The sequence below is a fragment of the Ictalurus furcatus genome, chromosome 5 (genome assembly GCF_023375685.1).
Source record: "Ictalurus furcatus strain D&B chromosome 5, Billie_1.0, whole genome shotgun sequence".
NCBI classification, from domain to species: Eukaryota; Metazoa; Chordata; class Actinopteri; order Siluriformes; family Ictaluridae; genus Ictalurus; species Ictalurus furcatus.
Window position 1 is genome coordinate 24515336 of NC_071259.1, and position 27211 is coordinate 24542546.

The 27211-nt window shown below is 38.9% G+C and overlaps 3 protein-coding genes across 3 annotated transcripts; 1 reads left to right on the top strand and 2 right to left on the bottom strand.

The window, feature by feature from the left end:
* Positions 1 to 4723: 4723 nt before the first annotated feature.
* On the bottom strand, positions 4724 to 7096 carry LOC128608271 (neuromedin-U receptor 2-like). The gene is made up of 2 exons (XM_053625906.1): positions 6185 to 7096; positions 4724 to 5069 (listed from the first exon to the last, which is right to left on the bottom strand). Exons 1-2 carry the CDS (start codon positions 7094 to 7096, stop codon positions 4926 to 4928), a joined length of 1056 nt encoding a protein of 351 aa, XP_053481881.1. The 3' UTR covers positions 4724 to 4925.
* Positions 7097 to 9118: 2022 nt separating this feature from the next.
* ddx20 (DEAD (Asp-Glu-Ala-Asp) box polypeptide 20) lies at positions 9119 to 16055 on the bottom strand. Its single transcript, XM_053625359.1, has 11 exons — positions 15800 to 16055; positions 14923 to 15017; positions 13943 to 14111; positions 13391 to 13505; positions 13104 to 13246; positions 12861 to 12999; positions 12345 to 12403; positions 12148 to 12230; positions 11960 to 12065; positions 11267 to 11368; positions 9119 to 10535 (listed from the first exon to the last, which is right to left on the bottom strand). Exons 1-11 carry the CDS (start codon positions 15993 to 15995, stop codon positions 9343 to 9345), a joined length of 2400 nt encoding a protein of 799 aa, XP_053481334.1. The 5' UTR covers positions 15996 to 16055; the 3' UTR covers positions 9119 to 9342.
* Positions 16056 to 17533: 1478 nt separating this feature from the next.
* inka2 (inka box actin regulator 2) lies at positions 17534 to 25021 on the top strand. The gene is made up of 2 exons (XM_053625360.1): positions 17534 to 18088; positions 23387 to 25021. Exons 1-2 carry the CDS (start codon positions 18026 to 18028, stop codon positions 24524 to 24526), a joined length of 1203 nt encoding a protein of 400 aa, XP_053481335.1. The 5' UTR covers positions 17534 to 18025; the 3' UTR covers positions 24527 to 25021.
* The last annotated feature ends 2190 nt before the right edge of the window (positions 25022 to 27211 follow it).

Here is a 27211-nt window from a genome sequence, read left to right on the forward strand (position 1 = left end):
TTAGGGTTCCAAGCACCAAATGTGCTGGAACCCTGTGGTTTTTGCTTAAGTTTTTCTTATTCTTGTTTTTCTTCCCTAAAATGAATTATGCAGACCAAACTGTAAGTAAACAGAAACGTTAAATTTTGGTAGTACTACATCCCACTGCTCAGGCAAGAGATGGGCCCAATTTGCCTAATGGTGGTGTTATAGAGCAACATATACATTTTATAACTAATTTATTAACCCCCGCCCACATTTGAAGCTAATATGCATATATGCTAAACCTACTTTTGCAAATTAGTCCTAGGATTTTGGGCGTTTCTTAAGAAAACTGGTGTTGAACAACTAAGCAGAGTCAACATGTTGAGTTTTGTAAACAGCATGGCCGTCACATGCCAATCAATTTTTAATTTTTAATTTACTCAAACAGCTGTAAATACAAGGCATGTTTATAAGGTTCTGAGGAGATCTTGGTGTGTGGTCATCGATAGGCTGCAAAATTAGGTTTGATTAGCTGTTTCTCAAGAACCGTAAATTCAAACAAAGCCGAGATTTGCATTGTTGTGCTAATCTGGAAGTGAATTTTTAATGATGACTGGATTATTCGAAAAACATAGCCGCTGTCAGCCAGTCAGCTTTCAGCAGGCATTTCACACAAGCATTGATCTAAAACTTGATAAGATATTAATCTGTGGTCTCTTTATTTTATGTAACTTGGCAAGAACTGGCCACTGGAGGCGATATTTGCAAAGAGTGCATGTACCATGCAGATTGCCTCTTTTGGCTATATTTTTATATTGCCATTAGAGCCACGACTGGCCTATAATCTCATAACAAAGACAATAACTTCAGAGAAAATTGGATGTGAGCATTCAGATACGAGACAAATGACCAGATTTCAGATTTAGAACCTGTTTATACTTATGCAACAATATTCAATCTTTGTCAGAAGAATGTAAATGCAGCCTTACTGTTTTTTGTTTTGTTTTGTTTGTTTGTGTTTTATTTTGCTTTTTTTGTTTGGTTTATCACAATTTTATCTTACTAACACTATTTATGCCCCTAAGCTTTGTACAGCTCTGTGAGTTCAAACGATAACTTCTTGTATAACTAAAACTGTGTAAAAGACATTCTTGGTTTGAAAGGCTGTTTTGGAAATATATTAGAGATACAATATTTTCTCATAGTAATAATGATATAGTAGAAACACCAGCATATAGTGTAAATGTTCTTACTTCAGGAAATTAGGAATATTATAATTATTGTTCAAGACCATCGGTTCCCTGTGTCTGACTATTGAGACTTACACTGCCACGTTTTACCACATTGTACCAATGTGGGTTTTTCTTTAAAATTCTTTTAGATATTTAAAAGACACGGAATGAAAGCTCTTAAATGAGCAAGAGCATCAAGATCAAAGTACAAGATTTTCCCCCTGATGTTCTACCTTCGTTTTAAGCCATGGTATCTGAGATAGCCATATACAGAGACAGGAATTGTTTTATTTCCATACTATGATTAATCATTTACATGCATCCATCAAATTGTGTACAACAATGACATGATTCAATTCATTTCAAATGCAATTTTTCATATATTTTCATGTCACTTTTATTCAATTAGACATTTAAAAAATAAAGAAATTAAATAAAAGAAAAAGAAAAATTAGATCTACCCTATACCATAACACGGATCTACAAAGCATTAGATCAGGGGTGTACAATCTTATCTGCAAAGGGCCGGTGTGGGTGCAGGTTTTCATTCCAACCAAGCAGAAGCCACACGTGATTCTATTGAAAGGTAAGATCAATTGAATAAACAAGTGGAATCAGGTGTGGCTCCTGCTTGATTGGAATGAAAACCTGCACCCACACCGGCCCTTTGCGGATAAGATTGGACACCCCTGCATTAGACTGTGATCTCATGTTAGGAATTGTGATGCATTGTATCAGACACACAGTCTTAACAATATTAAGAGAGAAAAGCACACTGATATTTCTTTATTTAGATACAATGTTAAATCTGTGCCTGTAATTACCAAATAAATCAGTCTTTGATAAAGGAATTCACACTGAGAAAAAAAGTTTGTCCCAAATGAGCTAGTGTATAATAGCAAAATAAGACAGTGTTTCAAAAGATAGTTGAATAAGACCCAGAGTTAAAAAAAAACTGTTTATAAAGTAAATCAGTATCTGTCTAAGACATGGTGAAAGTAATCAAAGGTTCAAGATCTGTCCTATCATATTTGTAATTAAAGAACTGTACTCATCAGTCTGCCTTGCAGTTAGTTTCCCTATTCGATGTCTCAGCATTTATTTTGCTGTTCCTTTTTTTTTTTTTTTTTTTTTTTTTTGCTTTAGTTTGAATGGAATTATCACCTTGTTCTATTGGCCTTCCCTGTCAGAAGCTGAATATAATTTATGATCTTGTCTTGTCACTACTGTGAAACGCCTGATAAAAGATCTATATATGTCACTAACCCATTTGTTGTGTGTGCAATTTTTCATTCAGTTATCATTCATGTCTAATCAAATCAGGGATGAACTTGGAATTCACCAAACTCTCCAGATCTTGAGACCTTCATATTATAAGGTTCTATCGGACGTTTTGGCAAAAATTTGTTAATATTATAAATGTTACATACTACTGAATATACACAGATTAGCCATAACATTAAAACCACCTGTCTAATATTGTGTAGGTCCCCCCTGTGATGCCAAGATAGTTCTGACCCATTGAGGCGTAGAATCCACAAGACCTCAGAAAGTCTGCTGTGGTATCTGTCCCCAAGACGTTAGCAGCAGATCCTTTAAGGCCTGTAAGCTGTGAGGTCGGGCCACCATGGACTGGATTTGTTTGTCCAGCACATCTCACACATGCTCGATTGGATTGAGATCTGGGGAATTTGGAGGTCAAGACAACATTTTGAACTCTTTGTCATGTTCCTCAACCCATTCCTGAACATTTTTTTGCAGTGTAGCAGGGTGCATTATCCTGCTGAAAGAGGCCACTGCCATTAGGGAATACCGTTGCCATGAAGAGGTGTACTTGGTCTGCAACAATGTTTGGGTAGGTGGTACATATCAAAGTAACAGCCACATGAATGCCAGGACCCAAGGTTTCCCAGCAGAACATTGCTCAGAGCATCACACTTCCTCCGCCGGCTTGCCTTCTTCCCATAGTGCATCCTGGTGCCATCTATTCCCCAGGTAAACAACGCATATGTACCCAGCCATCCACATGTAAAAGCAAACATGAATCATCAGACCAGGCCACCTTCATCCATTGCTCTATGGTCTGTTGCCAGTTCACTGGTTGTCCATACTTTTGGTACATACTAACCACTGCATATTGGGAACACCCCACAAGACCTGTTTGGGAGATACTCTGTCGTCTAGCCATCACTATTTGGCCCTTGTCAAAGTCGCTCAGATCAATACACTTGCCCATTTTCCCTGCTTCCAACTTCAACTTTGAGAACTGACTGTTCACTTGCTGCCTAATATATCCCACCCCTTGACAGGTGCCACTGTAGATAATCACTGTTATTCACTTCACCTGTCAGTGGTTTTAATGTTATGGCTGATCGGTGTATGTGAGTCTGAAAACATGTAAGTTTTACAATTACAAGTATGAAACAAATTGTTGAAAAGTTACATCTGCTCGGTTCGTATTGAAGATCAGAGCTTAAGGCCCAAATCTGTGATCTTAAAATCATAGAATTGTCAGAACCTACAGAACTGTGCAAAAGTCAGAGACCACCCTTTTGTTTCCACTCAAATGGCCATTCAGTACTAATTTATGCAAGCCAATGTTAATATTAATAATTAATAATATTACAAATCAAATATTTACTGTATTATTCCAGAACAAACTTTCTGTTAAGTACATTTTCCCATCATTACTGTTTGTTATTGCTCATAAATGACACAAAGGTAAAGAAAACATTTTTTATATGTTTTATTTGTATATTAATGCACTTGCATATTGATCTGCATAAAGTACTGCATGGCTGAAAATAGAATGAATGTACTGTACATTTTCCCATCATTATTCTTTGCCATTAAATAATTAGCAATAAGTACCAAATGACCATTTGATTGAAAACAAAAGGGTGGTCTCTGACATTTACGCTGTTCTGTATATTTCTGTGGTCTCGATGCATAAAAGTACTGAGAGTCCTTTGCGTTTTAAAACAGCTAGCCCAAACACTTCCTGGTTAGTCAAAGAAGCAGAAAGTTATTCATTTCTCTCTTTATCAATTACATGTTTTAAATGTCTGTATCAACTTATATTAAACATAGATTTTACACCAAACAAATAAATAAATAAATAGTGTTTGGTGCTGTTTGTACATTTATATTTATTAATTCAGGAGTCACTTTCATCCAACAGGATTTACAAGTGAAGCACAATCCAAGGGCTCAACAGTGGCCTGCTAGAAGGTGTGGGATTTGACCTCATAACCTTCTGGACACAAACACAGAACCTTAATAGACCTACAAAAAGTTTATACAAGTTGCACACATAAATCTGTGCGTTTCTAAGAAGGTTATCAGGCACAATTTCTTGAGAAGTAATGTGTGGCCTCATAATGTGTGGTTCATGAATCCAAGCCCCCAGTCTATGTCAAGTGCAGGCATTATAAATGCAATGGTTTTAATTATGTGATTTTGTGCAGATCCCTGAATCTGGGATCTGAATCCCAGAAACTATCATCTGGGAATTTTGGTTTGCATTCGTCATTAATGAAAACACAAAAAGGAGTCAAAAATCTGGTCTAGTTATTAAGAAGCTTTGCCTTCTAACCATATATTTCTATTTCAAGCCCAGAATATTAAAACTCTCTTTCCCAGTAGATGTTTTAGATTAGTAGATTTGATACAGATCAAACAAGGCTCCATCTTCTTCACAGAGCCGGCTCCTGATTGGTCAATCAGTTATCAGCAGCTCTGATTGGTGCAGAAGAGTTTGCGGAACTCGGTGCAGAAGTGGCGATGGAGCAGCGTGTATATGAGCGGGTCCACAGCAGCAGGTACACACGTCAATACTGTCGCCGAGGTCTCCAGCTCCCACATTCCCCAAATCTACATACACACATAATGAATCATATGAAATATTTAAAGAATATTAATAGTGGGTCTCATTTGATTGTATAATTCATTTGTTTCATCATATTTCAAAATGTTTCATTTTTACACACCTTAATTATCAAGTTCCATGATAAAAGTTGACTGTTTATAGACAATAATATGAATTCTGTGAAGACATGGGGGGTTGGTTGAGCTTGTTAAGTGGGCGGTTGTGGCTCAGGTGGTAGAGCGGGTTGTCCACTAATCGTAGGGTTGGAGGTTTGATTCCTGGCCCACATGACTGCACATATCAAAGTGTCCTTGGGCAAGACACTGAACCCCAAGTTGCTCCCGATGGCAAGTTAGCACCTTGCATGGCAGCTCTGCTACCATTGGTGTGTGAGTGAGTGTGTGAATGGGTGAATGAGACCACAGTGTAAAGCGCTTTGGATAAAAGCACTGTATAAGCACAGACCATTTACCATTTAAGCAGATTATCTTGGTTACTGTTTGAAAGGACAACCAACCATCTTCTTTCAGACTGTCTGATAAAAATAAATAAAACCATTCTTGCTTTTCAATGTTCTGCACATATTTGGTATTTTATTATCATGAATCTAAACAGTGAACTGTTGATGGGGATGTGCTCTGAAGTTCTGACAGTACCTTTGATGTGTCGAGAAGCATATAAATTACATTCCTTCCCTTTTTTACTCCATTTGGAAAGATCAACCAAATTTATATACAAGAAATATTTTGTCTGCTACAAACTCATGCAATTATGTCACTCTACAGCTGTAAATGATGATCAACCACAAGAAGATATTTTTAATTTCAATTAAAATTGAGATTTATGTCATCGATAATTTGCAATACTGAACCCATGGCTCATTTGGAACCAAACAGAAGAAAAACTGTGCCCACAGTGTAGTAGTGTTTTTTTTGTTTGTTTGTTTGTTTTTTCTCTCTCTCATCTGAATCACTGACTCAGGTGTAATCCCAATCATTGCCAAACACATGCCCAAATCTTAAAAAGCCACTTAACTCTGGTGGTATATTCAGTTGATGTCTGTAAATGATTTGTTTTATGAACAAGCTGCATGTACAGTATTTGAGTAGAGTTTACTCACACAGCACTCTGTGCACTCCAGCACCAGTCTGAGTGTCAGTAGGAGGACCAGCGGCATCCAGAACACGACCACATTTGCGATGATGTAGCCGAGCCTCTTGGCTAACTTTCCCTCTACTCTTGCTTTGCCCAGCGCTTTGGCTTTAGGGGTGAGAACACAAACAGCGCCCACGATCTCAGGGACCGAGCGCGGGTAGTTCCCCTCACATCCCCCCGCCTCTAGTGCACTGGACTGGGCCAGCCGGCCGCTTGAGACGCGCGTCACTACACACAACCTCGGCTGCACTCCCGAGTCCAAGATCTTATTAGAGTGCTGCTTCACAACGACGAAGATGCGCAAGTAGTTAACAGTTATCAAAATAACACATAAGGTCCAGATGGGAATCAAAACATAGGCGTCGAAAGAGTGCAGGTGGCGGCACGTTGAGTAGGACAGGGGATCTGCGGACAGAATCAGAGAGGACACGGCGACTGTAAGTGCAAAGATCCAAATAATCAGGATCCAGATCCGGATCCGTCCTTTCCTTTTGTCGGTGCTGAACGGAGACGCGATGGTCTGGGATCTCTCCACGCTGATGGTCGCCAGTGTGAGTAACTGAGCGCAGCTGCACAGTAAATAAGTGAGCTGCTGAACGCGGCACAGCACCGAGCCGCTCCTCACGCGCTTCTCTCTGAGAACTAACAAGGCCAAGAACACCGGAGAGTCTACTAAACATCTGATCAGATCTCCAGCGGCCAGGTTCACCAGCAGCGCGTTGCTGCCAGTGCGCAGGCTTTTATCTCGGAAAGCGACCCAACACACGAGCAGATTCGCCGCAGTCCCGATGAGGAAAGTCAAACAGAGCAGAGAGTAATTCAAAATCAGGAACCGTGTCCTAGACTGCTCCAGTCTACACGCAGAAGTTGTGTTCATTGTCCATGGATTTCCCATCGCACAGGCATGAGACTGCTTTACATCGCATGATTCATTGGTGCTGTTTGAGACAGTTGCCTCATAATTACCCTAGAAGTTACTCCATTAGATCATCTGCTTGATGAAAGACCAACCCACAGACCACATCAGTGACGTCAGGTGATGAAAAGGTTCAAAGATGATGATGAAATAGAAACAGAGGCACTGTGTTTTTGGAAGATCTATCTATCTGTCTGTCTATCTGTTTATCTATCTATGTCTATCTGTCTCTCTCTCTCTCTATCTATCTATCTGTCTGTCTATCTGTCTATCTATCTGTCTGTCTGTCTCTGTCTGTCTATCTATGTCTTTCTGTCTGTCTGTCTCTATCTATCTGTCTGTCTGTCTATGTATCTATCGGTCTGTCTGTCTGTCTCTATTTATGTCTATCTGTCTGTCTGTCTCTCTATTTATCTATGTCTGTTTGTCTAAGTATCTATCTATCGGTTGGTCTGTCTGTCTGTCTATCTATCTATGTCTGTCTGTCTGTCTATCTATCTATCTATCTGTCTGTCTGTCTAATGTCCATACAAACAAACGGAATGAAAATCAGCAGTTGTCGAATAGCCGCATATGATCTGTCGTGGTTTTACGCAGTAAGGTCACTGCGGTCAGTATGTGGAGGCTGTGATTTGGAGTGTGTGCTCTGATTACAGGTAATCAACAAAAGATCACTTCATCACTAAGGCTGAAGGAACTCTGATTGCCTTTTTAGGACTCTTAGAGAAAATAATGCAAAAGAAAACAAATATAATCTCTTTCAATTATAATGATGTTTTGCTTGATCAATACAGAGCTTGTTCGATTCTGTTAACCTCTATGAACAAACGTCACTGTAATGTATAGTTGATAAGGAAATGCAGGAAAAACATCACAAGCCACACCACAAAATGTGATCAATGACAATCTAATCATGTTATTATTTCAAGATTATAGTTGCAAACTTCTATCATAATGTTAGAGGACATGTTTCTTGTGGAGCAAATAAAAGACTTTATGATACACATAAAATACAGGGCAATATGGGGCAGTGGTTAGAGTTGCCATCTCACAGCTGTTTCGATCCTAAGCTCAGGTTACTGTTTTTGTGGAGCTTTTGTGAATGTTCTCCACATGGGATTCCTCCAGTTTCCTCCCAGCTCCCAAAAACATGCTGGTGGGTGGATTGGCCAAGATAAATTACCCCTAGATGTAAATGTGTGTTAATGTGTGTGTACACAGTGCACTATGATCAACTGGCATCCCTTCCAGGGCATGTTTCAATGTTTGGCTCCAGATCCACTGTGACCCTAACCATATAATAATAATAATAATAATAATAATAATAATAATAATAATAATTTGTTCACAAGTTTTAGGTCAGCTCTTAAATTTAGAGAAGGAAGTACGGTCATGTAAGTCCTGGGGAAAGGCACTCCAAAGGATGGGGACTATGGCACTAAAAGACCTGCCCCTCATTGATGTCAGTCACATCTAGCCACCACCTTCAGACCAGTATTGGTAAACCTGAAAGTTTGACCAGGGGTGAACGTCTACAGGAGCTCAGAGAGATAAGGTGGGGAAGGTGTGGCCATGTGTTGCTTTGTAAGTTAGAAGTAGGAGCTTGTATTTGATTAGTTGTGAAATGGGAAAGCAGTGTAACTTTTGGAGAATGGGTGTAATGTCTGCTAAACATCTGACATGAGTAAGGAGTCATTTTTTTAAATTGTTTGATTGGGAATTATAGTAATTGAATCAGGGTTTATACAAAAAATTATGCAAGCAGGCAGGTGGCTAGGCAAATACACTTTTAGCCACTTAGCAAGTAGTTAAGTGGACAAGTATGCAACTATGCTATTAACTATGCAAATGAACACTACTGAACTAAAAAAGTAAACAATAAAAATAATAATGAACAACGATATAGTTGTTGTCCTTAAAACAGCCCAAGTAATGTCCATTGCCTTAATAATAATAATTAATAATAATAATAATTATTATTATTTCAATTAGGAGAACTTTATTAGCCAATGGTATAAATACACTGTAAAGTGAGGATTATTAATTGATCCATGATACAGTAAACAGTGCCATAATTCAGCAGTTTCTCTTAATGGCTTGTCATCTGACTTTTCTTTTTCCCACTAGTGCAGATTCTCTCAGATTCAGACCTCCTACACGTGCTGGACATCTGACACCAGGTTTCTTGCATTTCTATTGTTGTTGAATCAGTGCTTCATCATTTCCAACATATAAACAGCATTCATGCGATATGCAGCCAGCCAGTTATAATGTGAGTGGTAGTAATAGGCTGAACTCAAAGAGTTGTAATATTCTTCCCAGGCTTGGTAACATGCTTTCCAATAATCCTGTTCATTTCCATTCCCTTCTTCTTGAGAGGATTCACTGTCCTCATCCTCGTTGTCCTCCTCCTCCTGTGTCCTTCTCTGTGTCCTCCAGCTCCCTTCCTTTACTTTGGCAGTCTTCCCAGACCTCTTTTCCTCAGACATTGACCTTGACTTGCAGTACTGAAGAGCCAGAGCGTGATTGTTAGGATGAGGAGTCTTGATTTGAGGTTTGTAAGGACTAGGGCTGAGTTTGATGGGCTGCTTTGCTGTACTGGCTGTGTGTGTCGTTGATTTTGCAATGTGTTGCGGTCCACGGTTCAGGTGTGGGGCACTGGACACAGAACTGGACGCCGAGGCATCCGTCTTCTGTTCTGTCTCCATCTCGGACTCGCTGTCTAAAGAGGAAGAAGAGCTGCCAGACATGTGCCTAGAGGTCACTGGACAAGAGACTGCACCTACTGACTGCTGAGATTGAGCAATTCCGTCCATTAAGACTTGCTCTTCATGTTCACTATAAGATTTAGTACAAGCACCATCTGTCCCAGCACTACGGTCAGCATTGCTTTTATACTGCCCATCGACCATGGTGTTTACGTCGTCATGTGTTCCATACTGTCTTATGATCTCGACTGATCGTCCAGGGCCGGCGGTCATAAAGTTCTCAAAGTCAGCCATGGCCTCAGCGAAGGAAATCGGTCTCACTGCTTGGGGTTTAAAAGAGGGCAGGGGAGGGATTTTGGGAAGGGCCTCCTGCATTTCCTTTCTCGTAAGAGCTGGATGAGGCTCTAGATTTTCAGCACTGGGTAAGTGGTCAGGGGCAGTGACAGGTTTATTAACCTTGTTCCTGTCAGTATTAGATTTTTGGGTTCTAGCTGGACTGTGACACTCAGTCTGCTCTTTAGTGAGAAGTGTGTTCCTAGGCTCTTTGGGGGATTTGGAGACTGCCTGCTCAGATTTGGGCCGTTTTTTTCTTACATTGGATCCAAGGGAAAGGCCAAGGTCATTTTTTGAAGGAGACTGAACAATCACGTTCCAATCACACGGTTCTTCCATTAGCCCGGCTGGGATCGGATCTGAGGTACACCACAGAAAAGCACAATGAGCAGAGACAACACTGACGCATAAGGAGTCACAGATTCAAATAAAAAAAATGCATTCACAATGATAGACACTACAGTCTAATGCACCTTTTATGTGATTCAGAACTGTCCATAAGAACACAATGTAACTAATGCTGCATTCAACTTGCCTTGGAAGTGGAAATTCAAAGCTCAGAATTATGTCATTTTTGACCTTCATGCACTCGAGCAACAAAGTGGAGTGGTGTGGGGTAATCATGGACACCTTCATAAGGGTAAGGGCTAAACTGTGCTTCCTGTGAAGCCAGCCACTCCTCATGCAATGACATGGGAAACCTGCACTATTCTTTAAACATGATTTAACAAATACCTGAAATCTGCTCTGATCTAGAGGGAAAGAGGAATGCCACCCTTCCCAAAACACGAGCCAGTTATACTCTCATGGAATCTTATAGCCCTGGTCACACATCAATGGTATCATCAGGGCAAATGCTCAGTTGGGCCATTCAAGCACAACAACAGCAAGGAAGCAGCTGGTTTACAACTGGAATAGGAACGGCAGTAGAAATTTGGTTGTTTCACATTTCCTGAAAAAATCCTGCAGCTGAAATCTTAGGAAAAATTTTAGGAATGAAAGTGCCTCTAAACAGGAAGAAGGCAAGGCAAAGACAATTGTGTTGTGTCAGCAAAGGGAACCAACATTTGAGCACCTTTTCTCCATTTACCTGGCAAGGGGCTAAGAGCCAGGCCGTACTTCTGAGCAATGGCCATCATTTTGTTCTCTTCTTCTCCGTGACAACAGTATGTTACAGCGATCCCCAGAGTTCCTGAGACAAAACACACATTTTGTTGTAAATGAGGTTCAAATTAAATAGTGAAAACCTTGGAGACAAAAATAGTCCTTGGGAGTTGAGCTTCTTTTGCAGTCTTTGCAAATACAAGTTTCTACCTGAATTATTGACGAAGGTTATTTAGATTATGTATGTGAAAACTTTTACAGTAAATTATTACAAAGTATGGCATAAAAATATACATAAAGCTATCCTATTCATTATAGAGTGCTTGCACAAGTGACTTTGGTCCAAAGCATCCTGTTTCTCTAGAAACTATGTAGTTCACATAACATATTACAGCTACAACAATTACTTACAATAAGTGCAATGCAGTTTCACCCTTAATTCATCTTCAAATATATAAAAGTTATATTTATTTTAACTGCATTGAAGGTAAAAACAGAAATTGTCAGATCCTCATCCTTACAACTCTAAGAAAGCTCACCAATGCAAATTTACTGCAGTGTACCTGTGAGGAGTTTGAGGGAAACATAGGGAAAATAACGAAGGAATCTGATGTCTAATACTGAAACAGATGTGGACTCCTACTTGCATAAACAGTGTAGTACAGAAGCAGAGACTGACCAAAGCGTCCGGCGCGACCAATCCTGTGCATGTATGTCTCCCAGTCCTGAGGCACATCCAGATTAATCACCAAGTTCACTTTCTCTGCATCTATACCCCGTGATGTCTACCAAAGAAAGAAAGAAAGAGGTTCACTTGTTGGCAGCGCTACAGGCATGTTTGTATGCACACACTATGTCTGATCTCACCAAATCAGTGGAGATAAGAACTCGACATTGGTACTGCTTTAGCTTAGACATCGCCTCCAGCCTCTGTTCTTGACTCAAACTACCTGCACACACAAATGCACACAAAAGTACATTTAAATCTGCCATTTTCATGTACACAAATTACTTAAGAACAAACTGAAGTACACAGCGGAGTGCTGTTTAACCGAGAGCCTCACCCGAGATGCAGACTGCAGGCAGGCCTTTGGAGGAGAGCACATCAGCCAAGTGCTGCGCTCTACAGAGGAACAGAACCTCTTCAAATCAGTGGAGTTAAAATGCAAACAAACAGTTGAAACATATTCTCCCAGCATGCAAATAATGATTTTTTGCACCATTGCTGGGCAACTTGATTTAATCTCAATTTTTTGTTCAAAATAATTTATTGTCCCTTCTTTTCCATGCTGAATAATCAATATTTGTAGATGTTAAGTAAAGAGTCCCTGAATATTTTTTCACCCACAGGTTTGCATAAGTTCCACTAGTTGCAAACAGTTGATTTTACATCAAAGCTCAAAATGAGACAAGCTTTAACTGTAGACACTGAGGAGCATGTTTTACTCAAACATGACCTCAGCTGGTCACTGGGTTGCTCAGTCATATGAACTATTGGATACAGCAGAGTGAATAGGACTTTATCTGACAAAGATGATCTTTTAGAAAAACAGGACATAAATAAAATGAACATCACAAACCTTGTATGCAGATTGGAGAAGACCAGTGCCTGGTTAAAGGGAACTCTACTGAACAGTTCTAGCAGATTCTGCACCTTTTCCTCAAAGATCTTATGAGGCAGGGCATGAGCGTGCACCAGCTTATAGAACTGCTTCAGACCTGCATGGGAAAGGATGGGTCAGAAACACACCCAAGAATCATGGTTTCTTTGGTAAATAACATGTGCCCATTAGAAAGAAAACAGAAGGGAGGTATAGCCTCACCGAGGAGTCCGGGATCAGTGGGGTTCAGTCGCACAAATGTCGGCTCCCTCATGTACCTGCACAGATGCTTCGCTAAGGATTCTGGGTAAGTTGCTGAGAGTGCCAGCATCTGTTTATTCACCGGCAGAGAGGAGAAGATCCAGCTGAAACGTGAAGATATCGATATTTACCTAAAAGCTCGTCTAATCTGCACAGCAGTGAGTTTAATATAACAAAATCATTAAATATGATACACACATTAAAGTTAATGCAGCAGAAATAAGTTGGGAAGGGTCTGTGTGTCTCACTTGATCTGCTCTTGGAAGCTGCCTTCCTCCAGCAGTTTATCCGCCTCATCCAGAACAAACAGACGGATACTCGCTGTCAGCAGAGCTCCTAACTCGATCAGCTGCTTTATACGACCTAAAAAGAGCATCAGGTCCACAATCAAAACAACTCTACACATACAAATCAGCCCTCTAGAACTCAGATCTCACTCCCCCATTAGTGTAAAAAAACTATGACGTCTACACATCTGGATGTACACTGTCATAAGGTGGGGGAAAAAAGCTAATAAACTTTAATACAAGCTTTTAAAAAGGTCCAGGTGTTTGCTCCTGGTTCAGCAGGGGCTCTGGGGATCAGCAGTTGCAGTTCCGCAAAAGTTTCTAGAAGGTTCCGAGTTCAAAGCCAATGAATGGGAAAGCCGTGGTCAAGCTTTTGAACAAAAACCTTTTATAAAAACAGCTACAAAAACATTTAACAACTTGTATTTTATTATTTATTTACTTTTTACAGGGAGGGTAGAAGAGTGGCCTACAATGTACATTCTGCAAAATGTAAGCTTTATTCACACAAACCTGGTGATCCAATAGCAATGTGACATTTCTTCAGATGGAGTTTGTCCTGACTCACAGGTCGTCCACCAATAAACACGTGGCACTCCAGTCCCTCCATGGCACTGCCTATCGCCATCACCACTGCATGGATCTGCACAGCAATCTCTCTGGTCGGAGCCAAAACAAGGACCTGTTTCAAAATAAATAAATACATTTTTTAAATTTAATTTTATTTATTTTTTTTTAAACGTCAGCAGGGTAAATCCACCTCAAATCACCAGATTTAAAAAAAAAAAAAAAAGAGCATCTCAGACTTGCTTTATAATTTCTCGAAATAATATCCATATTCCCTTTAAATTGTGTACACAATTTCAGGCTGGTATTTGCATTCATTTCTGAGATATAGCAGCTTAAATAAGTGGATGTGGCCCTATCAAATCAAGTGCTAGAGAAAATGTCCCACAAGTCATGAATTTTTAACTATTCTTGGTAGATGCATGAAATTTTGAGAGATTGTTGTCTACTATAATATATATATATATATATATATATATATATATATATATATATATATATATATATATATATATATATATATAATAAAATAAGGACCACAGTTGCATGTTTCCAGTTTACGACCTGCTGAAAAGTGGAGTGGTGGGGAAAAACTAAGTGCTTTGGCCCTCTATATCTCCACACTAAAGCACATCAGACCTTTCAATCTTTAACTCATGTTATAGCTCTTTTTAATTAACTAGGTGTAAATCTAAAAGAACTCAAATGTTCTGATTTATGAGGAGTTTTTTTTTTAATGTATTTTACCTACATACAACAAGGTCTAACATAAGAGGAATTATACCACAGAATTATGATTTCTCATGGAATGACCCAGTAATGATTTGCTCTTATATATTGACAGGCATTGAAATCAGCAGTGAGGATAAAATCATTCAATCTTAACATGTGAAAAGTAAATGTAAAAAATATAATAATTACAGTACCTGAGTGGAAGCATTTCCCAGTATCAGGGAGTCCAGGGCAATGGTGGAGAACACACAGGTCTTTCCTGTGCCAGATTTAGCCTGAACAATAAGATCTTTAAAGAAAAATCAACAGAAAATCAGGCTATAATGCCACACAATGATGGTGAAATCTGAATTTGTTACAACTATGTACAAGCAGAGGTCAGAGACAAAATATAAACTGTAAATAATAATGATAAATAATAAGAATGCACAGGGGTTATCTCAAAATCTGGTTAATCATCTGAAAAGCCAGTATTTGAAAACTGAAAATCACTATTCGGTTATTCATTATGCCCAATACTAACAGTTTAAAAAAAAAATTATTTAAAAAAAAAAATTATTAAAAAAAAAGGAGCTTCAATGGAGGAAATCTCATCCCACCATTAATAAAAACTGTATTTATTGGGTTCTTACAGTTAGTAGCCTATTTGGCATGAACTGAATGGGTTTAATCCAAACTCAAGTGAAAAAAAAGTAGACAGATCATGAATGTTCATTTGGAATAATTCTGTCTGAGAGTTAAGTAATAAAAGGTTGGCTGGAATAAATAAATAGCCATTATATTCATTGCTCACGTTTGAATAAAGAGCATAATATCTTAATAGCTCGTCAAAAATTAATCTGAAGGTTGTTGGTTTTTTTTAAACAGCTAAAGTAGTCCCTGACTGCAAAATGTTTGAGGCCCCTAAACTAGTTGATACTGCATGAACACGAACTTTGCAACTAAATAGGAAGCGCAATTAAATATTATTATTATTATTATTATTATTACTACTACTACTACTGTTGTTGTTGTTATTATTTTATTTACTAGTGACGTTGTAGAATAACTGAGGCTACTAGTTTTCCATACCCAGTCCACACCTCCCCAGTGGAATCGCCTTCAGTTGGATTGGTGAAGGTCTCTGAAACCCGGAAGCTTCCAACCCCTTCAGAACAGGTTTAGAAAGCAGTAAGGAGCTGAACTCCACTCCACTCGACGAGAGGACATCGTCTGTTCGCGTTCTTACATCAATAGCATGAGCGGCCTTCCTCAGACACGACGCCATACTTCTCACTCCCTGAATGATACCGTGCGCCTTATTTCACTTGTTCGTGGGTGAATATATTCTTTCTATTCGAGACCATAGTGCCCTCTAGTGGACAAAGAGGAGGTTCATGTGCGATACATATTAATGTCCAGAAGATGTCGCCAGACAAGAGTTTCATATACACATTCACGTACAGTACATATTGTATTTTACCCAAGAGCTATCCATAAGCCATGTGTTTAATGAAAACAAAAATAAATTTGCTTGTTTTAAAGCTAGAGATACTAGACATCAGCTCTGAGAGGTTTTGATCAACTGTTTTGCCTTTGCCCAACAAGCTGCTAATCATAATGATGGTATTGTTCTATTTTCTATAGGCCTATACTTATCCTATACAGGGTCACAGGAGACCCTATCCCAGGGAACTTGGGGCACAAGGCAGGGGACACCCTGGACACAGGGCCAACCGATTGCAGGGCACAATCGCGTACACATTCACACTGCGGACAATTTGGAAATGCCAATCAGCATACATGGCATGTCTTTGGACTGGGGGAGGAAACCAGAGTACCCGGAAGAAACCACTGAAGCACAGGGAGAACATGCAAACACTACGCATACATGGTGGAGACAGAATTTAAACCCACAACCCTGGAAGTCCGGGGCAAACCTGCTAACCACTAAGTCACCATGCCTCACATATTACATATCATTTAAATATTTTCGCAAATTTCTTCAGTCCAATCCAAAATATCGTGCTAATGTTTTTGACCATGTTGGCAGATTCCCAGCTAAGAATGATCAGTTCCCAGAACATTCTTGGAACGTTTGTCTTTCCACGTTCTGAGAACAGATCTTTTTTTTAGCGAACTTTGATGAACATTCCTGGTCAATTATCCTATAACCATAACCATAAGAGATGGTTATCCTAGAACCATAAGAGAACTTTGTGTTTTAAAATTCAGAGCTAACTTTGTTAACCAAAACTGAAACAGAACATTCACAGAATGTTATAAAATGATTAAAAGAAAAGAAAAGAAAAGAAAAAATAATGGGCAATCAAATGCTAACAGTAGGGGACCATTCAGATCGTTGTGTAAAATTATGCTGAATGAATCTTCTGGTAGACGTTAGAATATACAGTGGCCTATTTGTGCACAACCATAACTAATAACGCATCAGACTCCGCCCATGCATCAAACCACGCCCACTTGTTATAATATAAGCAATAATGAAAATAGAAATAAAGGTAGCGATTACATGAGATACAACTGGGAAAATAAGAAATGTAGCAAAATATTGTATGTCAAATAAAACTAACTAATTATTTTTTGAGGATTAGTGGACTCTTATCTGTTTTGATTTGCCGTCAAGATTCCATATTTCGTTGCCTAAATGCTGACGTAAAGCTATGTAAAAAAAAAAAAAAAAAAAAAAAAAATGTAGAGAACCCTTTCACAGATTTGTGATTTAATCAGAGCTGGATCTCAGAGGTGCAGTCACTGTCCCAGTGCGTGAAGAAACAATAGGTACAGTCCCATTCTTATGGATGAACCCCTGCTGAAGTGTCCATTGATCATCTATTGACTAGATTAATGGCGTAAAGCTCGTTTTGTTTTGTACTCGGAAAGACACCCCGTTATTTAGGTGTGTCCTGGAGATTTTAAACGAAGTTTGAACGCCACACGTGGAGACAAATCATACTGCTGCACTTTCCCACAGACGCGCACTGCGCCGCAGTCTCACTGAGCGCCGAGGACCTTGGAGACTTTATTCATCACGGACTAGAGTGCGAGGAGTGCTGGGTTGAAGAAATGTCCGTTGAGAGAGATCTGCAGAATTAAAGCGCAGTTTGTGTGTTGAAGTGGGTGCGCGTGGAGTAAAGATCTTCACAGCTTTGTGGTGCTGAAAATAGAGGAGCCGCAGAAGAACGCGCACATCATCACGGAGACTTTCATTGCTACAACTGGACTTCATGATTTCTAACTAATACACTGTGCTTATGTTTAATACACACTTTAATAAATATTAAATAGCTCGTTTGCACGATGCAGCGCGCACCAGAGCGAAAAGAGATGGACACATGCCTGAAACGTTTAAAGCAGGAACTGGTAAGTATTCTATTTTATTAGAATCTTGGACATGTGAATGAGGTTCTGGATTTTTTTTTATTATTATTATTTTATTTTACCGGAGGAACTGTACTCTTAGATCTGTGGCTGACCCCAAATGATTTCGTACTCCCTAGGGCCTAAGTGTCCTAAATATGGAATGAAATAATGGAGTATACACTCTTTGTTAGTGCACTGTGTCAGATTTGGGAGTCTGGGCAAGTTTGTCGCGCGACGGGCTGGAAACGGTGGTTTAAAATAAGCGAAGCTGATTGGCTGATTGTTATACCATCCTATTGCTGATTGGCTTGTTCTGCCCCTCGCCTTTCCCTGATCATGGGTCCCAGGTCGATTTCAATTACTCCAGTTTGATGCAACTCTTTCCAGTGCGCATTATTGCTGTTTTCGGTCACAATACCTAGCATTTGTTATTATGTTAGAAATATAATGGAGTACTTCTAAATAGTGTTAAATTAAAAAAAAAAGCAAAAAAAAACAAACAACAACAAAAAAAAACTGTGCCAGATGATAGGTAGTGAAGAAATGATCATTCTGTTCATTTTCTTTTTTTTCTTTCATGGTAAATCAGTCTGTAATGAGTAAAGTCAAGTATGCAATCTGAGTTGTTAAAGGTTTGAGGATTTCATTGTGGGGGAGCGGTGGTTCATGATGCAGTCTTGGAGAATGGCGTGAGACAAAGGCTGGCTTTGTGGTCCAGAGCTTCCCTAAACAGAGTCTTAAAGCCTTGATATGTCTGTCTCTACCAGGCACCAGAGTTTAAAAAGCCTCAAGCATATCAACAATGCAAGAATGTAGTGCTGAACAGTGCATACACAAAGAAATGATGTTGTGCTACAGTTGAGCTGTTTGGGAGTTTTATGTTCAAGTCAGCTATCCAATTGGACTGTCAAATCCTTTTAACAAATATAATGTAATAAAAGAAAATCCACTGCAGTGTCTAGTGTTGCCTCTCACAGATCCAGGGTCCCTGGTTCAATCCTGAGCTTGGGTTAGTCAAACCCTGTATACACTTGGGTTTCATCCAGGTTTGCCAGTTTCCTCCCACTTCCTGTATAGGTGGATTAACTACAATAAATTGCTCCTAGGTGTGAATTTGTGTGTGATTGCATGGTGCCCTGTGGACTGCCATCCCATAAAGGGTGTATTCCCAGGGCAGGCTCAGGATCCACCACGAAGATGAATGAATGAATTATATTCAGCAAGTTATGAAATTTACCAATATGGCTAGGTTTAGTAGATACTGAGATTAACATATATGTTCAGTATTTACTGGACTTCCCAGTATGTCTATGTTTACTATGTACTGGAATTTGCCAATATATTTATGATCAGAATGTAGTGGAATTTGCCAATACATCTATGTTCAGTATGTACTGGAATTCTTCACTGACTATGATCAGTATGTATTGGAATTCAGTGATATGTCCATGTTCAGTATATACTGGAATTTGCCAATATGCCTATGATCAGTTTGTATTGGCAGCCACCAATATGTCTATGTTCAGTGTGTACTGGAATTTATTAGTAATGCCACACTCAGTAAGTACTGGAATTTGCCAATAAGGCAATGTCCAGTATATACAGTGGTTTAAGGCTGTGTTCAGCATGAATTGTCATTTACAAAGTGAAAGTTCCCTGTTATTTTGGATGGCTTTCCTCAAGTGATCATAACTGCTAATGACAGCTCTAAACACAAGGGACTAAGCCATTGATGTGCCTGGCACTGCATTGTAGAATTCAAATATTGTTGTATAATTACGCCAAAAGTAATAGTATAGATGACAGAATACATAGTATGTTAGTGAAAAGCAAATTTACTAAGTCATGTCAGATCTTTTAGAAAGTTCTTCAGTACAGACTGTCATTTCCAAGGTTTTTTTTTACCTGTACTCCTTTTGCCTGCAGGGCTGATGAGTGAGTGAGTGAGTGAGTGTGTGTGTGTGTGTGTGTGTGTGTGTGTGTGTGTGTGTGTGTGTGTGTGTGTGTGTGTGTGTGTGTGTGTGTGTGTGTGTGTGTGTGTGTGTGTGTGTGTGTGTGTGTGTGTGTGTGTGTGTGTCTTAGCTCAGTCTGTGACTTCTGAACAGCTCCATGTATGAAGCCAAGTAGAAGAAGGAGGACTCATGAGTAGACTTTTCAATCCAATTAAAACAGCATTTAGGTGTTCACACAATTTTCGGTTATACAGTCATTTAAAGTTGGAAAACATTTTGTGTACATACACACAATATTATTAGAACTTGGGATTCCTGACACACAGAAACTGAGTGTGCTTGTTTGCTAAAATTTCTCTCCCTCTAGCCCACGTAAAGGAAAACAACATTAAATCTTAGCTTAAAAACCTGCTGATTGTGAATATAACATGGCATTCACACTTAAACAATCAGGGTATTGAGTATACTACCTCAACTTTTTACTACTGCTTTTATTCAGTGTTCCTGCACTTTGTGAATGAATACCTCCTTTTCATTCCTCTGTTTATAAGAGAAGTAACTGCACTGATCCTTCCCAGAAGTGCAATAAAGATCATTAAGAAGCGATCAATACGTTTGCTGATTTATAAACCCGCTGAGGGGGCTTTGTGATGATAGGTATGCTATGTTGATGATCTGTGCATTCACTGTTCATGTCACATGTAGTTGTTGACAAATGAGAAAAGGAGACACACTCCCACAGTGTGTTCGTGTGCGTGCATGCATGGTGCTAGCTAGCGGGTCTGAGATTGCCTTAGGGATGTTGCTCACAACCACTTCCGTCACGAGTGAGTCGTTATGGTGACGTAAACCAAATCCTCCAATGTGTCTGGGCTCATCCAGAAGGAGAGCACAGGATGCCAGGGTGATGAGATAGCAGCGGTTACAGAAAACCAAGACAGACATAAATGGACTTGAATTGAATTTCCACAGTGCTACAAATCTGTTCTTTTACAATATTCATACTGCTCCTGATTAAAGATTTCTTAATCAGCAGCAGTATAAATACTGTACTGGCCCTTTAAAGATGTTTTTCCCCATTCAGTCTGAATGATGCCTCTGTGCACTTTTGACATTTCCCTACAAAGAAGTCTTTCTCCACGTCACTTGTGTCACAGACATTATTGATGTCTAAATGATTATGAGGTCATAGTGTTAGTCGCCACTGACAACAGACTCTCTTCTTGTATGACTTCAGAGTCAGTTTCCCCACATGACCTCTAAAAGCACTTTACAACATGCCCACATTTATATTTAATGAGCTGCTCAAAATAAAACATGGCTTCTCACAGTCTTCAAGAAATACACTTGATAGCCAGTTACTGCAAATGAACACGTCTCAATTCTGTCATTTAGACTCATCAGTAACTTTCTCTACTATAGACATTTTTCTCTAAATATTCTAAAGTTGAGATACTAATTTAATAAGAACATTATTCGCTACTACCTGATTACTGTGGAGGAAGTTATTGGAAAATATTCAAATAGCTAAGGATAGCTTCTATTCATTTAAGTTGGTTAATATAACATTGTGTACACAGATGTATATACACCATTGAAGGGAACCCAAACTGCCTGATTTTACTGCAGAGTGCTATGTGTGCATGTGTGTGTGTGGCATGCCTACAGTGGTAGAAGGTATTTGATTTCTATAAATCTTTATAAATCCCCAGTCACATGAATGTAATCACAATCCACAGCTCTGACAAGTGTGATGCATAGATCAGGCAAATAATGAGTAATTCTCTCTTTCCCACACACAGACATAGTCACATCTTCAGTAAATCCTTCTATTGCAATCATTTAAATGCTTTTAAGATATGTGCTTAATTGATGACCTGTGATGAAGTTCTCCATGGATACACACACACACACACACACACACACACACACAATGACGAATGAACTTCCTCTTACATAAGTCCACTGATTATGAGCAATTTATTGTAAGATGTGTCTCAGCCATAAGAGTAGTCAGGTTTGATTCATAAAGCAATTTCTTCTTTAAAACTACAACACCCACTGTGCCCTGTAATTTATTCTTGGGGAAAAAAAAATCAATGTGACGCATGAATTGGACAGTCACCTGATTGGCTAACAGACAGATACACACTAGAAAGAAAGAGGAGAGAAAGGGAGAGGAAGAGAGGCATAAAGGAGAGAGAGAGCTTACTGGAGTATGGTAAGGTGATAGTGCTTATTTTTGAACTAATGGATTGCATAACTATGGCAAAGCATTACTGGAGTGCAGAGATATTGCTAAAATCATGTTTATAGATTACTTAACTTAATTTTAGTGTTTCATATAAGCGCTTTGATCTAATTATTCTGTTGCTGCATCTTGAAATGTGAGTATTTAGCTTTCTATGCTAGCTAACAACTATTAGAAAAGCACATTGTTGTTTTTTTTTTTAATAGATTCTTTGAAATGTTAAACTTTGTAAGCTTTTCAAGTAGGTGTATTCATTGAGATCATTATAAAATATTAAGATTCTCTTAAAAGAATTTAGTATTTTTGCCCTCTGACTGAGGTTACTGTATCAGGAGTGCACAGCTTCCTCTCCAGAAGCTGATAACAGCTATTGATCTGTAATCTAAGAGATGCAGAGACCTTTTACAGGCAGCACTGTTAATGTATATATGTACATTAAAGAAAGGAAGATCTACAGCTCATTGAATCTGAAGCAAATTGCTGCATTAAAGGTTTTCCATTAAAGCCATTTCATTGTTGCTACTAGCTTCAAAATTACCCATGACTGAACACACACAGGCATGCACAATTTGATGCTGTTATGGTGAAGGGACTTTGAGTCTCACCTTGATCGCTAGCCATGAGGAGATACAGTTACAGAATAACAGGTGTGTGAGAGACATAGAAGAAGGAACACTACTAAAACTATGAAAGATGAATACAGAATAGCAAGAGATTGATACAAAACGCTAACAGGTGACAGGTATGAAAAACAGCTTTGCAACTATTTTTCCAGGTGTTATTTTCCCCCTTATGCTTGGCATGATATTACACGTAGGTAAGAGCATTGCCAGTTCAAACCAAAAGGCGGGACTCAGCTCTTTTGTTCTCCTAAGTCAGATCCCTGAGGGGAAATCTGAGACTGTGGAATGGGAGATCACCACCAACCACAAAATTCTGCTCATGTATTCAGACATATTTTATGTCTGAGGATGCCAAATGATGTCATTTTTTTAGGACTTTAATGATACAAACTTAGATGTTGGTTCCCCTTTGAACATGATCTCTGGTAAAAACCTGATGGTTACTGTATATTAAAGCATCTTTCTTTTTCAGACCTCCATGCGGGAGGCAGGCGATGGTCTCCAGACTCAAATGAACTCTATGATGGGAGCTTTGCAGGAGCTGAAACTCCTTAAGGTGCAGACTGCTCTGGAACAACTTCAGATCTCCTGCAAAAACAGTCAGCTTTATCAACACTCTCCTCATAGACCCACGACCTCAGATACAGCACTCACACATCATCTGAATCATATCTCAAGAGGAAGCAGACAAAATTATACACAGATTTCAGAAGAGCCAAAAAAACATATTTTTACAAGAGAATCAAGACTGTCTGACCTAGAAATGGAACCCTGTACATACCTCACCAGCTCCCCATTTGAGAAACATAGTCTGGTTTCACACCATGCACCTAGAAGACAGGAACCTAGAGGAACCCACCACAGAGGAAGTCTGTGCAACTCTGCTTCCTTCTCCAGCTCTGAGGATGGCAGCTTCTCCTCCTGTGGTTCTCGAGATAGTGTCCCTTTATGCAATACTGCAAGCCATTCAACCTCAAGATCTCCTTTTGAAGAGTGTCAACCTTCATTCCATTCAGCCACAATGGCTGAGCTCCAAGGACTAATGGACACACTTTCACGGGAAGGACCCTCTATTGACAGTGATTTTTCTCAATTCGACACAGACGACTCCAATGACTGGACGTCCTCTCTGATGAATCAAAGCCGAAACAGGCAGCCATTAGTGCTAGGAGACAATGTCTTTGCTGATTTAGTGGGTAACTGGCTTGACCTGCCTGAACTGGAGAGCCGAATATCTGGTGAGGCAGAGAGCACAGGAGGGATTGCTGAAGCATCTCATCATCCACTACGACTAAGCTGCTCTCAGGAGTTCTGCAGAAGACTCTCTCTAACCACCAGCATCTTCAAAAAGGTCTTGCGCAGCATTCGACCTGACCGGGAGAAACTTCTCAAAGAGAGATCAGGATGGTTACACTTAGAGGATGAGGAGGAAACCCTCTGTAAAAGGGGTAAGAAGAAGAATAAAGGGTCCAAACCTAAAGACAGTGTCTACAGACCCTTCTGGACAAAAGCTGGTGGACTGAGAGGGAAAAGCAAACCAATACCAGACAATGCAGAAATCAAAATTTCAAAAGGGCCAATATTTGATTATAGCTCTGCAGTCTGGGTTTAAGAGCTATTCATATAACACTGATCATCACAGGTGCAAAAACAGATGACTTGTTTACCGACAAATAACTGTGGAAATACTGCAAGTTATTCTCAGGACCTATTTGAAATTTAGATGCCAATAATGAACACATGCTCAGTGTGTAACAGAGGGGGGTTTGTTTAACTCTCTCTTTCTGTCTTGTCATCAACCTTGTTGTTGAAGGTAAAGGTATCCATTTGTTTTCAGAATATGGCAGGTTCCCAAGGCTAAGCTGAAGCATGTAATTACCTTTACCAAACATTCCTTTAACATAGAATCATCCATATACACTATGTACTTTGTCTTTGTGTAAGAATAATGTATACAGTGGTCTCAAATTAGTATATAATTGCAAAAAGTGAGCACATCAAGACTTTTTCTATGAAGGTAATTTTAAGGGAAAACAAGCTGTCACTTCCTGATGAGTCAAATTAACTAGTGTCAATCTGTTCATTGATTGTCTGCCTGTTTAGACAACCTTTAAAGGTAGGAGTGTATAACTGTCAGTCAAAATCAAGTGCTGAATACCCAAACCATAAGTATCTAATTACTTCTTATATAAGAAACCAAAAATGTTCATATACAGAACTGTAACAGTACAATAAAGGATGAAATGTTTGTAACAAGTAACAGCAAATGCTCTACTGATGCTTCCACTGATGATGTTCCACATACTGTATGTTCTTGTTGTCTTAGAAACTCCTGTATGATGAACATAATTCCTTTGTGAACACATAATATTCTATACACATACAGTAAATCACGCAGTAAATGTCTCTCTAGCATATACAGTCACCCAGTTAACATGCACACTTACTGGAACACAGCACAGTTATGATTAATTGATCAATTGAAATAAGGTTATATATCAGGTCAAATATTAACTCAGAATTAAGTGATGTTTATTGAACATGTTTGAAATCCATTCACTTTTTGTGAATGTCCAAGCTTTAGTGTGTACATAAAAGAGCTTACCATAAACTAAGTGTTTTTTTGTTGTTGTTGTTTGTTTGTTTGTTTTTGCGCTAATTATTTTCTATAATGGCCAAAGAGCTTCTTTTTGACAAATCAATTCATGTTTCTATTGAGAATCTAATCATTAAAAGTGATCTATGCAAATTATGTTGTGTGAAATAATTTTTGAATACAAAAATGAAAGTTGCTTGATGTATGCTTAAACTAAATAAATTAGGTGAATGGAATGCTTAACTAGATCTAGATTTTTCCTTCACTAAATTGGGGATGGATAAATGTGTTATGTGGTTTATTACACAAAGCCCTTACTATATTAATAGGCATGGTGGGCCAAGGTTTTGCTAAACAATTTCCTTCCATTTTGACTCTGCAAACAGGAAGCAGTAGACACATGCTTAACTGACACTCTTCCCAGTAACATGGTATAATACAGTGGGAACAGAAGGACACCTAATATACCCTGTATGAATATCTTAATGGAAAGTAACATTAAAAAAGAAAACCTTAACACGGATATAATGCACTTTTACTTAATGTTGTAATTTTACCCATAGACTACATAACAAACTCTTTATCAGTAGTAACCTAGTCCACTGATCTCAATCTGTGATTATACAATATGCTGCAGTTTGTTGTCAAGCATCAGCTCTATAATGCCATTTATCTGATCATACAGTAAGACCCATACTCCCAGAAACACTTCCTCTAAAGTTAACTTATTTATGCTTAATATTAACTGCCCAAAGATCCTGTGTGGTAAATCTTAATTCAAAGAAGACTATAAATCCCTCCTCCCCTCCTGCATGGCCATGAGGGGTGAGTCCGGAGGCTATCGGCTTGAAACTGACAGGTCAGGCTTTCTCCAAGAAGCCATGTCAGCATGAGCGCTCACATTTCTGAGCTTCATTAACTAAATGCATAGGCAGAGCTATTTCACCTACAATCCAGTGAACAATGTACACTAACATGGAATAGTGAGCTTTCCCAAGGCTGGGTCCATCTTATAATCAGTGTATGTCCAACATTACACAAAGCAATCTCAGAAAGCTGATCCACATCTAGCATGGGATGACTGCTTTAACTAAAACCTATGATCAAATATCAAAAGATAGGGATGGGCACATAAAATTTTGTAGCTAGCCCACTGTGCAATTAAAAACACAAGTGTGCTGCAAGACCCATGTTTTGGTTGCCTAGAAACCTAATTGACAGTGATACATATAATGTAATAACATATGATGAACTAGTTAGATAGTTAATTAATTCATTATTGATTAGCACATTAATACAGAGTGACTAAAATTTTTAACTGTGAGGAAATTTTGTGTTGTGCTAGCGAAAAAGTTATATAACAGTCTGGACTTTATTTGGCTCGGTTTCATGAGCATTGGGGGTCAGAACAAGTAGCAGAAGCTAGAGTTACATATAGCTACATATAAAATTAAAACCTTTTTCTTTTTTTTGCTAAATAAAGTGAGGAGTAGTGTTTTTTTCCCCTTCTTTTTATAGTTGCTACTACTTACTTGTCTGCTGGGCAACTACAGTTTAAAAACTTAAACCCCGACAGTGTTACATTAATCAAGCAAACCAACTTATCCTAGAGAAACACAGTTAGTTTTGAAGTCACTAAGCAGTAAAAAAAAAAAAAAAGGTCCACTCCTTAATAGCTTCAAATCTCTGAATCATGTACAG